The sequence below is a fragment of the Diospyros lotus genome, chromosome 11, assembly GCF_014633365.1.
Source record: "Diospyros lotus cultivar Yz01 chromosome 11, ASM1463336v1, whole genome shotgun sequence".
NCBI lineage: Eukaryota > Viridiplantae > Streptophyta > Magnoliopsida > Ericales > Ebenaceae > Diospyros > Diospyros lotus.
The window spans coordinates 28,392,665-28,407,059 of record NC_068348.1 but is presented as its reverse complement, the minus strand read 5'-3'; the positions used below and the strand labels follow the sequence as shown (position 1 = coordinate 28,407,059).

General features: G+C 36.8%; 1 protein-coding gene across 1 annotated transcript; it reads left to right on the top strand.

Annotated features, from left to right (window-relative positions):
* The first annotated feature begins 904 nt into the window (after nt 1-904).
* Nucleotides 905-12,940, top strand: LOC127813467 (probable ADP,ATP carrier protein At5g56450). The gene is made up of 2 exons (XM_052354429.1): nt 905-1,500; nt 11,845-12,940. The coding sequence occupies exons 1-2, from the start codon at nt 1,195-1,197 to the stop codon at nt 12,475-12,477; spliced, it is 939 nt and encodes a 312-aa protein (XP_052210389.1). The 5' UTR covers nt 905-1,194; the 3' UTR covers nt 12,478-12,940.
* The last annotated feature ends 1,455 nt before the right edge of the window (nt 12,941-14,395 follow it).

Here is a 14,395-nt window from a genome sequence, read left to right as displayed (position 1 = left end):
GTGAAAGTTAAAGATTCTTTACCGTAACTAGTGTGACTTTAATTATAAAAATTCAAAGAACTTAATACATCTTTAAATAATTAAACTCACATAGAGATATGATGGATTATTAATCAGAGATATTTTCAGTGTTTTTTTGGGAAAATGTCTTGAATAATTAAGGAATTTTTGTCAATAAATTGAAATATTAGAATTTTCATGACTTGAAATTTTAAATTATGCGAGATTAGTTAAGTGAAATTAAAAGTTTTAGATCTATTTCCTACTATTCCCAGAGCCAAATATTGGATTTATTCCTTTTAATTTAGTTTAGTTTTGTCGTGCATTCGATTAAAATTAATGATCAATATTTTCTCAATTTTTAATTCTCCAAATAATAAATAACTTGGTGAATTTCAATAGTCCACGACATGATTAGTGCTTGTGGGTTCAATATTTTTTTTACTACATGTTGCTATTTTGTGCGCTTGCAAATATAAATATTAGCATGCGCATGCGTGCGTGCATTTTACATTTTCAAACTATTCTTGTTATTGTGTTTAAATATATATTAAAATATATATTTAAATAACTAATAAAAATAGTAAAAAAAATACTAAAATCGTAAAAGCATATCTTATTTCGAAAACCAACTTATTCACGAGGTTAAACACGCCAAACATTTTAAAATTGCAGAATGATCGGTTTTATTAAATGAGTTAAAAAAATAAAATAAATTTAATTAATTTTTAACTAACTAAGTAAATAAATTTAAACGAGTTATAAATTAAACCGAGTTTCGAACGGGTCGGACCGACTTGGTGCAGTTGCCCAGGTGGCAGAGACGGAGAAGATGACTTGGATGGGCTGGCTATTTAGGAAAGGGACTTAATAATCCCGAATCCAGCCAGAAGGGAAAGAGAAGAGAAAGGGTAGAAGCTGGGTTGCTTTCTGGTTCTAGAGAGAGAGAGAGAGAGAGAGACAGAGTGGGATAAAGAGGGGAGAAAGAAGAGAAGATAAAACTTCTCTTCGTCCCTTCCCAGATGGTAAAACAAACAAAGGAAGAAAGATAGAAAGATTCAAAGGAGCCCTATTTGTTGATCTTCGTTTCTTGAATTTTCAGAACCTCGACTGTAAATAAAGAAAGCAAGAAAGATATATATACACACACGTATATACAGAGAGAGAGAGAGAGAATTGGCTGGTTTACAGAAAATGGTGGCGGGGAATGAGGCGGAGCCGCCCAATTGGATGGCGAACTTTCACCGGGATCTGCTGGCGGGGGCGGCGATGGGCGGCCTGGTGCACACAATCGTGGCCCCAATTGAGAGGGCGAAATTGCTTCTTCAGACGCAGGAGAGCAACGCCGCCATTGTTGGGGGGTCTCACCGGAGGTTCAAGGGCATGCTGGATTGTATCGTCCGTACGGTCAAGGAAGAAGGCGTTCTCTCTCTGTGGAGAGGCAATGGTAGTAGTGTTCTTCGCTATTACCCCTCCGTGGCTCTCAATTTCTCCCTCAAGGTATGCTTGCATTGCTCTCAATTTGGTTCAAGAATGGTGGTTTTGGTTTGATCGTGAAATTGTTGTGTGCTTTGATGCTATTATTGTCGTGTTGGTTGAAGAAATGTGGAAAATGGACGTGCCTGTCTTTCTATGTGATTATAGTGGATGTGAAGTTGGGTGTATCAATGTTGATTTTAACTTCAAGATTTTGTGTTTTAAGAGTTCTTGGTGTCTGAATCTTTTGATTGTTGAGTGCATATAAGTTATGGCGCCTCTTTTGATTCAACCCGTGGAAAGGAATAAAGGAAACCCCCAATGCACATACAGGCACAACCGAACAAGAAAATTTAGTAAAAGATTCACATGCTCCTGAGCGACGAATATGAATGAATGAAATAAGTATATCATGTTAAGGACAAAGCAGAAATACCCAAAATGAATGCCCATACAAGGACATCCTAGAGTAACCCACATGAGAAGATACAAAAGAAGAAAAAAAATGAACTCAATACTCGTACCTGGATACAATTCTCCAATGCCCACACAGGATATCCTCGAGTAACCAACAGGAAATGATACAAAAGAAGGAAATAAAAAAGATAGATGATACAAAAGAAGGAAAAATACTTCTCCAATATTCATGCCTGAAAACAATGAATTATTCTCTCTGTCAATCTCCCGGTTCCTTGTCTGTCCTTCCTTTAGTTGTTTATTGCCTTCAATCTCATTTTTTGTACTCCTGGCTTGTCGCCTGCTGTTCATGGACCAATACATGTGGTGCACAAAGCTCTTGTGGCCCACACTACTTGTGTTGTGTAGCATATCAAGAGGGAATCAGCTAAATTGGCATATGTAGAGGAAGGTTTGGACAATAACGCCTTCCACTTTATACAGGTTGATCTGTTTTGTAGTCTGCTTTGTCTGCCATCTCCCCACCTGAATTGTTATCAAATAGAATACGTAAGTGTCTCATGGACTGTGCCCCCTCACCGTGGGAGCCCATCCAAGCTAACCGCTGTCACGACCCCAAGGATATAATAGTCATATGAATTATAGGTTTCTTATTTTGATTTGTATTTTTTGGTATAGCTGTTAGTATATTCAATTGTAAGCCTATAAATAGGCTGGAGTAGTTATAAAGAGTATGGCATGTGGATGAATGAATTCGAATTCCATTTCCCTCTCTCAGCTCTCCTAACTCTCCCTTGGTTTCCCTCTCTTCTCCCTCAATTCTCTCTGTTCTGTTCTTTCTCTCCCTCCCTCCCTTTCTGCTCTTTCTTTCCTGCGTTCTTACCAAATTCCTTTCTAAACCCTAGCCAAGCCCTAGGGTCGTAGCAACAGCTTTGTAGGGTATTATGAACCCGTCTCTTTGCTTTGATCTTGCTAGACCACAATCGAAGATTTTGCTACTGCTAATCAAATTGGGAGAAAAAACTCATTTAATGGGCGCTCACCTTTTTTGCTGCATCAACTTTGTCAATCTTTTTCTTTGAGCTCTCTTGTGAATCTTTCAATAATTGATGCACCTCTTTTACTACTCATTATAGTCCTGCATACTAGTTACCTATCCACCTGTAAGCACTATCTTTCTACCCTTGCACCTATTACATATGTGTCTCCATAATCACTGCTTGTTATTGATGCACACAATATAAGGAACCACCTCCACATGAGCCTGTGGCGCCTTCTTGAATTCAGTCTTCACCATTTGTTTTTTCCTTTGCAGTGAGGGTAATGTCACACCATATTGCTGCATTTTTCTTCTTTTTTAATGTACGTGAAGCTATCGATCTCTTGATTGATGCGAAAGCAATCAAATTTTTTTTTTCCTGGGATTTTATACCATTTATGAAGACCATGAAATAGAGGTTTTGATACCACTTATTGAGATCCAATACACTCCCATTAATGAGAAAATTACTGCAGAAGATTTATGTGGCTCAAACAAATTGTCTGTCCACATGCAAGAGAAAAAATCCACTGTGATAAGAGATTACAAATGTGAGGCTATCAAAGTATTCAAAATGGCACAGGTACTAACCCTTAAATAATAATTCTCATTAGTGGGCCAAAAAAAAAAAAAACTTTATTCTTGAGTCTTTCGTTTCCCTGACTTGTTTATTCTCTATATCCTCTCGGGGTTGACATAACAGCACATTTGGTGCCATATGCCATCTAAACTAAGATGGGGTTCACCAAGAATTTTGATGATTCTTGTTCAGGAAGTGCTCTTATTCTGTGCATGCTTAGTTGATTACCATTTATGTGAATATTATTTTAACACAAATTATTGGATGGTGAACATGTGAAACTGAAATATTTTGAGTTGCTTGTCAATAAGTTAATTTTGATGGTATAACATATTAGGCATTGGGACTCATTTTCAAGTAGGTTAACTTTTGATATGAGCTAAACCTGGTCTATATGGGGGTTTTACTAGTTGTACATGCATTTGTGAATCAAAATGAGGTTTTTTTTTTAAGTAATAAAGAAACCGATGGCGTTGGTTGTCCTACATGGGAAAACTAGAGATAAGTTCTTTTTCTTTACATCTAACCCAATGTGTGTGTGTTGGGAGAGAGAGAGAGAGGGGGGGGGGGGGGGTGTTATATAGAACTAGCAAAAGAAGTTAGCCTTCTAATTTTCCAATGTGGGACAACCAATGCTATCAGAAACACTAAAGAACTGCCTTAACAGGGCAAACCTTGCGACTAGTCGAGCAAAAGCCTGGGAACCCTCTCTGTTACTACAACAGGGCAAACCCAGTACAAAAAACTCTCAGAGAAAAAACTACAGGGAGAGCTTGTCAAACTGTAAAAAAACGAGAAAGTTACAACCCTCAACCGTTGAAAAAGGAAACAAGATGGTTCCTTAAGCCAAAATATTTCTCTCCCTATGCTCTCCTACGTTCTCTCTTCCACCAAGCTTGCCACCAGACACAAAAAGGTGGTGTTATGCCAATCCCACCTTGTGCTTTTTATGGAAAGTTATCTTATTAAGTTTTTATACATTTTAATTGAATGACAAGATTGCAAGAAATCAGTGCATTTGTGCTTTTCATATGAAACTGAGCCCTTCGGCACTGAGCATTGAACTGTGCTATTGTTGCTCAGTTGATCTTCAATTGTTTCAAATAGGCTGGTGCCAATGACAATATATGTATAGCCTCTAACTTGATTTTCTTCAAGTAGACAGAAAAGCTTTTCTTCCAAGTATTTTGTTGTGTCTATGTCAATCTTGTTTGGCAATGCTATTATCTAGGCCATTCTTTTTGGAAGGCGTACCCTTGTATGCCTCTCTGGATTTCGGGGAGATTTGTTCTAGCTATTAGCCACATATTTGTCACATAAGCAATTAGATTTTGAAGATGATGACATTAAATTGATAAAGGATTTCCCTTATCTAATACATGACAGTGAGGCCATGAATGATAGATTAATGGAATTGATATGTTATTTTGCCTAGCCAAAGATAATCTGCAATTTCCTTTACTAGTGAACTTCACTTATCCGGGCCCTGTGTTTTTGAAAATTTTTTAGTGATAAAAGGGTAAAGTTTGCCAATGTGGTTACTCTATAAATGAAGTAGCAGCCCTTTGCCTTTCAGCATCTTACCATATTTTCCCGTGATGAGAAATTTGAAATATTAGATTTTAATTTATGATATTAGGATTTAGGTTTTATTTAAATTTTGGAATTTAGATTTTAGCTTTTATGTTTAGTAATATTTGTTTGGAAATTTAATTTATCTTTTTAGTTAAACTTTGGCCTATAAACTGGCATTAATTATGTAATCATGAGGTGATTGATTTGGAATACAATTGAGATTTTTTTTCCTTCCTTCCCTTGCTGAATTCTCTTTTTCCCTTTCTTCTTCTTCTTCCCCTGATTTCTCATCTTCCCCCTCACATATCTCCCATCCCGACCCCGTCCCTACCCTGCTCCTGACCTGCAAGCCTTTGGGTCAAAAATAAAGAAAAAGATGCCTACAACACATCTTTCTTTCTGTCTACTTTCATTCAATTTCAGACTGGAAGAAAATATATGTATATACAGGAATACTCATATAAACACAAAGATATATAGCAAGGGAGAGATCAAACTCGAACAATCATCAATTATTCAGGAAATGAAGCTGTAATCCCTCTTTCTCTCCCTCTTCTTTTCCCTCTTTCTCTCCCACTTCTTTTCTTTGGCTCAAATGCAGTTGAAGCAGCAGCACTGACACCAGCACAAGCAGTATATCAACCATCGCAGCTGTGTCAAGCTTCTCTCTTAAATCATCATCAGCATCTTGTCAGATTCTTACATCTGAACTAGGGTTTTTAGGTAAAACGGAGAACAGAGAGGGAGTTGGAGGGAGAATTAAAACAGAGAGAGAGAGAACAGAGAGAATTGCGGGAGAATAGAGGAGATCGAGAGAGAGAACAGAGGAAGAAAGAGAGATTAGGGAGGAAATTGAGAGAGAATCGATGAGAGAGAAATCTGGAAATATGATTATCATTCAACAACTGCCTAATCCTCTAGGTTTCAGCCTATTTATAGGCTTTTAGTTATTAGAACAACTAAAAGGTACAAATAAGAAAAGCAACAAAGTACAACAAGAAAGAAATACATCTAATATACAATTATTGCTATATCCTTGGGTTCATGACAATTCCCTCTTCCTTGAGAGAGTTCTTATCCCCAATAACTTACACCAATTGGCCATTGTTTCTTTAGCCAATCCTTGCTTGCTCGTCTTCTTCTTTTTCTTGCTCTAGTCCTTCCATACATAATAACTGTTTGCGTGGTGTCTTGAACTAAATTTTTCTCCACAATGGTAACTTTTACTCCATTGAAAGAGATTTGACTGAATTAGGGTTAGCATAAACCCTAAGATTCAGACTTCCTTGATGCAATCCTGAGGTTGTAGTCCAATGATAGGCCACCGGTGTACCGGACCTACCAAAGACCAGCAAGCATGAAGGGGAGAATAGGGAATTAGCACATGCAGGTTGTTACAACTAGCATGTGTGCATGGGGGTAGTTTTGTAATCCATAGGTTGAGGGAATAATCTGCATGTGCAAGGGAATTCGGTTAGAGAGGGGCAGAGGAGCAGTATAAAGAGCTGAGAAGAAGAGGGAGAGGGTAGCTAGTTTTTGATAGAAGAATTGGGAGAGTAAGGGCCTCTCGAATGCCCTGGTTTGTTCTTGTTTTCTGCTGAAAAGTATTGGAAACTATTGATATTTGATTGTTGTTTGGATTTGCTATTTGGTATCCTATCATCCAAGAATTCCCTTTCAACTGCAGACTGATCGACGGATGAAGTTCAGTTAGGATCCGGTGCTTTCTAAAAATTGCTTCCAGTGCTAATTCTTGTAGCCTAGCTTTCTCAGCAGCTTGCTTGACTATAGTTGGCTGCATCATTTTCACCGTTGGCCTTAGCTCATCATTGAGGCCATTAATGAAACTAGATACAAAGTAGGCCTTATTCAAAGTCGGATGATAAATGAGCATCAACTAATATTTTACTCTTGTAATTGGTTTTGATAATTAAAAACAATAAATGATTTATATCCTAAGTCATAAGTCAAGTTTATGGTTTTCAACAAAAATCACTTTCAAGTACTTTGTTAAAATGAAAACCAAACGAATTATATTCTTATACATATATAGAGATTTGCACAAACCAGTATTATGATGAATCTCCTAAATGACTTTCAAAAATTATTTTTGAACCGTTAGTTAAAATAAAGCTAAAACTTTTCAAAGGCAAGAGACCATATGTCGATCGGTTTTAGGAACTTGTTAACCATGCATTTTTGACCAAATTGTCGAAAGACTAGAAGTGACTATTGACCGTTGCGGATTTTATACTTCTGGGTGTTGACCAATTGCTTTAGGGCTGTCGACCGACAAAATGTTTGTTCTTGATATTTTGCAATTTGCCTTGCATCTGTCAACTGTTCTGCTATGAACTGTTGACCAGAAAATGTATGTTGATGATAAATTGATGTTTTGCCTTTGATATGATTTTGATGATGAAAATCAATTGTATTTTGATAATGAAACTATTTTATTAATAGTTATTAACTTGGTGTTTCAAATTACTTTTATATGATCTATTAAGCATCAAAATTAAAATCAATTTTATCATGCATTCCAAAATCTTGTAATAAATTTCTTGATGACATTTGGAATATTATATTTTTATTTGATTAAAAATATTGTCTCAAAATACTTTTGAAAATAATTTTGAAGTGGAGCAAAAGTTTCAAATTAATTTTTGACGATTGGTACTGTAATTTTTGGTTGCTAGAGTGTTTTCCATTCGCTACAGTATTTTTCGTTGCTACAGTGCTACAGTATTGTTGACCAACAGAATGCATTTTTTCATATGTCAACTGTTTGCTTCAATCTGTCGATTGATAGAACCTTTGTAATGAAATTAAGGGAGTGGATTAGGCTTGGTTTGAGTTGAATCACTATATATCGTTGTGTCTCTCTTTTTGTTCTTATTTTATTTATTGGGCCAAGCAAATTCTTTCTTGCATTAAAATCTCATTTTCTATCAAAAAGAATTTCAAATTCAATCAAATTTTTAAATAACCCAATTCACTCCCCTCTTGGAGATATTAGTGCCATTGCTATACAATTCTCACATCAACGACTTCAATTCTTCAAATTTGACCGGATAGTCCATGACAGAACCTTCCTGCTTTAGTTTATTGGATTATTCAATCACATTTGTCATTAACCTCTCGCCAAATCTGTCACAAAAATCATCTGCAAATTCTTGCCAATTAAAATCAGTCCTCAACCTACTCCATCCCTAGAACCAGGCATCTACCATATCGTTGAGATATGCTACTGCCAAATTCACCTTTTGATTCTCAGCCACTTGATAATAATGGAAAAATCTCTCACAACACCTAATCCACCACCTAGGTTTATCTCCTTCAAAAATTGGAATCTCTAACCTTGGCATAGGAGTGTGGTGGTGACTTGGATGGGAACCTCTACCTTCCGACTCAAATTCATGACGCTCCTCAGCTTCCTGTAGAACAGGAGCATGAGGGAGAATACCAGCTTCTGCTGGAACCAGAGCTGCAGTTGATCTTGGAGGAAAATCCTCTGGTAATTTAGTCTGGAGCATTGTGGAAAGCATCCTCATAATTCCATCCAGCCTCTGGTTGATGTTAGCATCATTTGTCTGTACAATTCTTTCCAAAGTTTGTACACTTCTTTCAAATTTTGCATAGTTTCTTTGGTTGCTACATTCTCTTCTCTGCTAATGCTCACTCCTCCTGAGTCTGCTTTAAACCTAGCTCCAAAACATCCAGCCTTGCTAATTGCTTCATGCGTGTACCTTCTGCCATTTCTTCAATTTGTTTACGTCCAAAAATATCATCTCCAATCAACTGTAAATGACCGCCTATGATCACAATCGTCTATGATCAGTGATTGCGCAGGAACTGCTTCCGGCACTCGCCTTCCTGACTTGCCTCAATTGCACTTGCCTTCTTGACTCGCCTCAACTTCGACTTCCGTTCACTGCTAAGATCGCAATGTAGCCTCCTAAAATCAATTGACTCCGATTTGCCTTCAAATTGCCTGAATTCTGTCACTGAAACCGCCTCTGAAACTGATTCCAGTCCTTGCCTAGATCTAGATTCTACAAACCTGAATTCACCTCTGGAATTGTTTCTAGGAGTCGTCTAGAACTACAGAATCAATCTGCTTTGAAACCATTTCCTGTGAATCAATCAGCTCTGAATCAGTCTCCTAATACCGCCTGCTGAATTAGCTTCATTGAATTGCTGCTAAGATGCGCCTGAATGTTAGCCAATAATTGCTTTGCTCTGCTTCGCCTTCAAAATCTAAGCCTTGTTCAGTTGCTAGGAATTGACGGAATCATAGCTAAGAATCGTTGGATCTGATACCAAATGTCAGATCCTTAGATTTGAGCTAGGGTTTTTAGGTAAGACCGAGAACAGAGAGGGAGTTGGAAGGAGAATTAGAACAGAAAGATAGAGAGAGAGAATTGAGGGAGAACAAAGGGGAGAGAGAAAGAGAGAGAACATAGAGAATTGAGGGAGAACAAAGGGGAGAGAGAGAGAGAGAGAGAGAGGAAATCGATAGAGAATTGATGAGAGAGAAGTCTGGAAATCTCATTATCATTCAAGAACTGCCTAATCCTCTAGGTTTCAGCCTATTTATAGGCTTTCAGTTATCAGAACAACTGAAAGGTACAAACAAGAAAAGAAGCAAAGTACAACAAGAAAGAAATACATCTAATATACAATTACTACTCTGTCCTTGGGGTCATGACTCATCTGAATCATCAGTGGAGTGATTGTCTCCCCTTAAAATAGAAACCTTTGATTTCCCAAAATGGTTAGAGAATGTTGTGCTTACATCAGAAAGGAATGAATCATCAGTGGAGTGATTGTCTCCCCTTAAAATAGAAACCTTTGATTTCCCAAAATGGTTAGAGAATGTTGTGCTTACATCAGAAAGGAATGAGCAGCGGAGAAATGTGTCATCTGGTTTACCTTAGGGTCATTGTCTTGTGGAAATACTGGGACTTGCGGAAATATACTGTTTTTTTTTATAATATCTAGGTTCTCAGAGTGGGGGTGCTTTATTTGTAATCTGAACCTTTAGTTGATCTATTTGTTCTCAACTCTCAAACCCATCCCACCCTGGTTGGTACTTCCCTTACCTGACCCAAATAAAATCAAAAGCACACATTTCATAAACTGGTTTTGGGACATCAAAATGTTTTCATAGGCTGAATCTAGAGCATTAAAACTGGAAAGATAAGGAAACATCAAAACATTTTTGGCGAATTCCAGTTTAGGAAACAGCTGCTTCCTAAGCTTGAGCATTTATTAAGCTGGTTTTAGAAAGTCTTAGAGAATTTTATCTCAAAATGCTCCAGCTTAATACATGGAAGATACTATGACTATGACAATGACAATTTGTTGAGATCATATGTTATATGTTATGATCCACAATTAGATTAAATGTGAAAAGAAGAGTCTTCTGAGCAGCATCTGTCCTATGGCAATCCATTAATTGGATTTTAGTTTCATCTTCTGGATAATTCATAGGCATTCTATGTAGGAAACCCCTTTTCTAGTCTTATTTATTATTTATTTTTCTTTTTCAGTTTGAGCCTTACCTATTGCATAATTTGTGGGATGCCCTAGTGACCGAGACATCTTTGCTCACTTTATGGAGATTGAATGCTCTTCCTTTCCACTTGCAGTTTTTATCTGTTTGCAATTTGACAACGAAGCTACTTCTATCTGAATTGAGTCCATAGAGGGAAAACACTAACATACCTGACAATTGCCAATGGTAGGGTATTCAGGGGCAAAAGAATTGTATTACTCAAGTCTGTGTGCTAATTGTATTGAGGTTACATTAGCTTCTGGACTCTGTCCAGGTTTTTGTGCAGAACAATGTTATCCTTGAAGTTATAGCTGATTGGACCAGGTGCTGTCGGTTTTTCCAGAATTAAAAAAACCATTTCTTATTTAGGAAGTGGTTTGTGGTATTAATACTTCCTCAACTACCATTTCCTCCCACCTCTGTCAGACTGCATGCACTAGCATGGTGCTTCTTTGCACAACTAGGAGATTGGTCATTGGTTACATTACTGTCTTCAATAGGAAAATCATTGCAGGTAAAGTGGAATTACTTCCAGGATGATTAGTTTAGCTCCAGAAAATGTCGGAGGATGTCAGAGGAGGAAGTTAATCCCCTTGTGAGTGCTGTTGATAAACTTACTGGAAGTCATGCTGTGCAATAATTTAATGCTTGGAATGGGGATTATTTAAACTGGAAAACCTCTGTGGTCATTTTTTAAAAATCATTTTGACATTATGCATTATGTTTGTATGTTCCATCTAAAGGAGCCAACAAGTGAGTTCTAACTTGAATAACTCAAGCTGTCATATCAGACTTTCTCTCTCTCATTCTCTCTCTCTCTCTCTCTCTCACACACACACACACACACACACGCACACAAACCTGAGCTATGACTAAAAGATGAAACAATAGATGACTTGATGAGTCACTTGTCAGCATGGATCTGTTGAACTAGAATGGAGAAACTTACTGAAATTTTTGGATTAAAAAATAATTCTGAAGGGGGTTAATTTTGATCACTCTGAATGTAAATGTGCTTGTGTGATTAGTTGTTACATGTGTATTTGGAATTAGTTTTCTTTCTTTATGTGATTAAAGATAAAGCTTTGGAGAAACTTTCTACTTTTCTTGATCTTAAATTCTACATTTCTGATGCTGAGACGAGCTTATTGAAGGATGCTTTGATGAATCTGAGTCTTGACCAATTTTTTCTTTCTACAGGATCTTTATAAGAATATCTTACGCAGTGGCAACTTTCAAGGGAGTCATTTTGTGTCTGGTGCATCTGCCAACTTCATTGCTGGAGCTGCAGCTGGTTGTACAACATTGATCATCATCTACCCTCTTGATATTGCACATACCCGTCTTGCTGCTGACCTTGGAAGTAACGATGTTCGTCAGTTCCAAGGCATATGTCATTTCCTAAGCACCATACGCAAGAAAGATGGCATTCGAGGGATATACAGAGGGCTTCCTGCCTCTCTTCATGGAATGATTGTTCACAGAGGCCTTTACTTTGGAGGTTTTGACACCATAAAAGAAATGATGTCAGAAGAATCAAAACCAGAGTTGGCATTGTGGAAGCGCTGGGCAGTTGCTCAGGGAGTCACAACATCAGCTGGATTGCTATCGTATCCACTGGATACAGTTAGGAGGCGGATGATGATGCAATCTGGCTTAGAACAACCAGTGTATAGTAGCACTTTCGATTGCTGGGGGAAGATTTACCGTACAGAGGGAGTGGCTTCATTCTACCGCGGGGCTCTGTCAAATATGTTCAGAAGTACTGGTGCTGCCGCCATATTGGTTCTGTACGATGAGGTAAAGAAGTTCATGAATTGGGGTGGATTCTAACACACACTGTTCTCATTTCAGAACATATATAGAGTAGGAAAAGGCAGAAATAGAGCAACAGAGTCCTTTATAGAGAACGAATAGGTTTTGTAACTGTAGATGAGGCCGCACGCCTTAATTTTTTTGGCTGACATATAAAAGAATAGAGACTAGCTGAAATTCTTTCATATGAATGTGGAAAACTTTGTTGTTTGTTGGTAGAAATATTGGAAACCATGTTTGTGAGAACATTTGTAATAAGCCCCGGAAAAATAAAAACAAATGTTGGGAATGCTTTCCGGCTGTTATATACACCGGAAAGCTTTTCCGTCACCAACATTTGTTGGGGTTTTCTTTTTAACTGTCAATAACCGTCGGGGAAGCCCTATATTTTTGTGGTGATGTAGCAATATTTCTCAAATTGACGTGAGATGTGACAAGAAGTTAAAACTTTTTTTTTTCTTGTTTTTTCTTTCATGTGGTCTAATGTTTCTAGAAGCCTACACTAGGACAGGCTGTGTTATTTATTTCCCAAATGGACGCATTTCTTTCTTATCCTTACGGTGCATGTTTTTGCACTGAAGGTGTGTTTAATCGTATTATTTAAAATTTAATTTTAGATAATATTATTTAAAAAATAAAAATCATCTCATCCTCTTAAAAAAATAAATTTTATGAAAAGAAACTTTAAATGTTTGTACTATTTGAAAAATTAAGAAAGTTTGATTATTTTTTATAAAAAATATATAATAATTACGTATTTTTCATAATAAATATGTATAATCAAACATATTCTAATATTTGTTGTTTATGCCTCTCCATTAGATAAACAATTTGTGTTCTTTCGGTGCCAAAATGAGCCAACCAAACAGTGGGCTCAGCCAGCAGCACTTTTGTCAACTGTGCTCAACAACCATCCATCACGAGTGCACCAATTGAAATGAAGAATGAAATCTAAATTTTGTGTTAGTGAATAATAACAATCACATAACTCTTATTCTAATTCTAGTTTTGTCAGTTACGTGAATTTTAGATCTCTAATTATTTTTATTTATACTTATATTCTCTCTTTTTATAAGACCATTGTATCTTATATCATATGTTATAAGTGTTTTTTATTAAACTTTCATTGTTCTTCTATTCTTTTCCCTATAAAAGTATTATGGAAAAAGACGGAACAAATACAATGTTTATGACATAAGTGGAGCTAATTAAATAGAGATTTTAAGTAAACACAGAAGAATAGATTCTCTAAATTATCATTTCTAGTAATTTATACCATCTTATATTGCAAAGATATCTATGATTGGTTGCCAACTATCTGGGGGAGGTGTTAACTGATGATCATCTCAAATTCTTCAAACATAAAAGGATAAAGGAAGAAAAGAACATGTTAGAAAACAAAACAGTTCTCTGCAATTAGGTAAAGCTTTGAAAGCTAAAAGAAAGTGAGAGCCCCATGAAGCAGCCAAAGCAAAGATGACTTCACACCCAAAAAGAAGGAAATGAAAACAAAGAAGAAAGATAAAGTAGTTAAAGGGGTTCTGGGGAACTTTAGACAAAGAAAGTATTGGGACTAAGTGTTAAGGAACTTGGGAGTGGGGACAGAAGACGGGTTGGCCAATATACTCTGAATTCTTTCTTTCTTTCTTTCTTTTGTTCTTTATTTGTTTAAAGTAAGTACAATTATATAACATGCATCTCACTATTCACTTTGCATGATTGTTGAGTGTGCCCCCCCTAGCTAGCAGGTGGCCTTTCTTCAATGATTCAATCATAGATTCTTCCTCTCATAGATTCTAGGGTTGGTGGGGCTTCCTTTTTGTCCATCCAAGGGTCGATCTTATGTGTGTCACGTGTCTTTGAATAATTAAACATATTAATTAGTTTTGGTCCATCAATTAATAATCCAAACGATAAAGTTGAATTTATAAATTAG

Coding starts and splice junctions, on each gene's coding strand:
- LOC127813467 (XM_052354429.1), top strand. CDS start 1,195: ATGGTGGCGGGGAATGAGGCGGAGCCGCCCAATTGGATGGCGAACTTT. Junction 1,501..11,844: donor CTCTCAATTTCTCCCTCAAG/GTATGCTTGCAT, acceptor TTCTTTCTACAG/GATCTTTATAAGAATATCTT.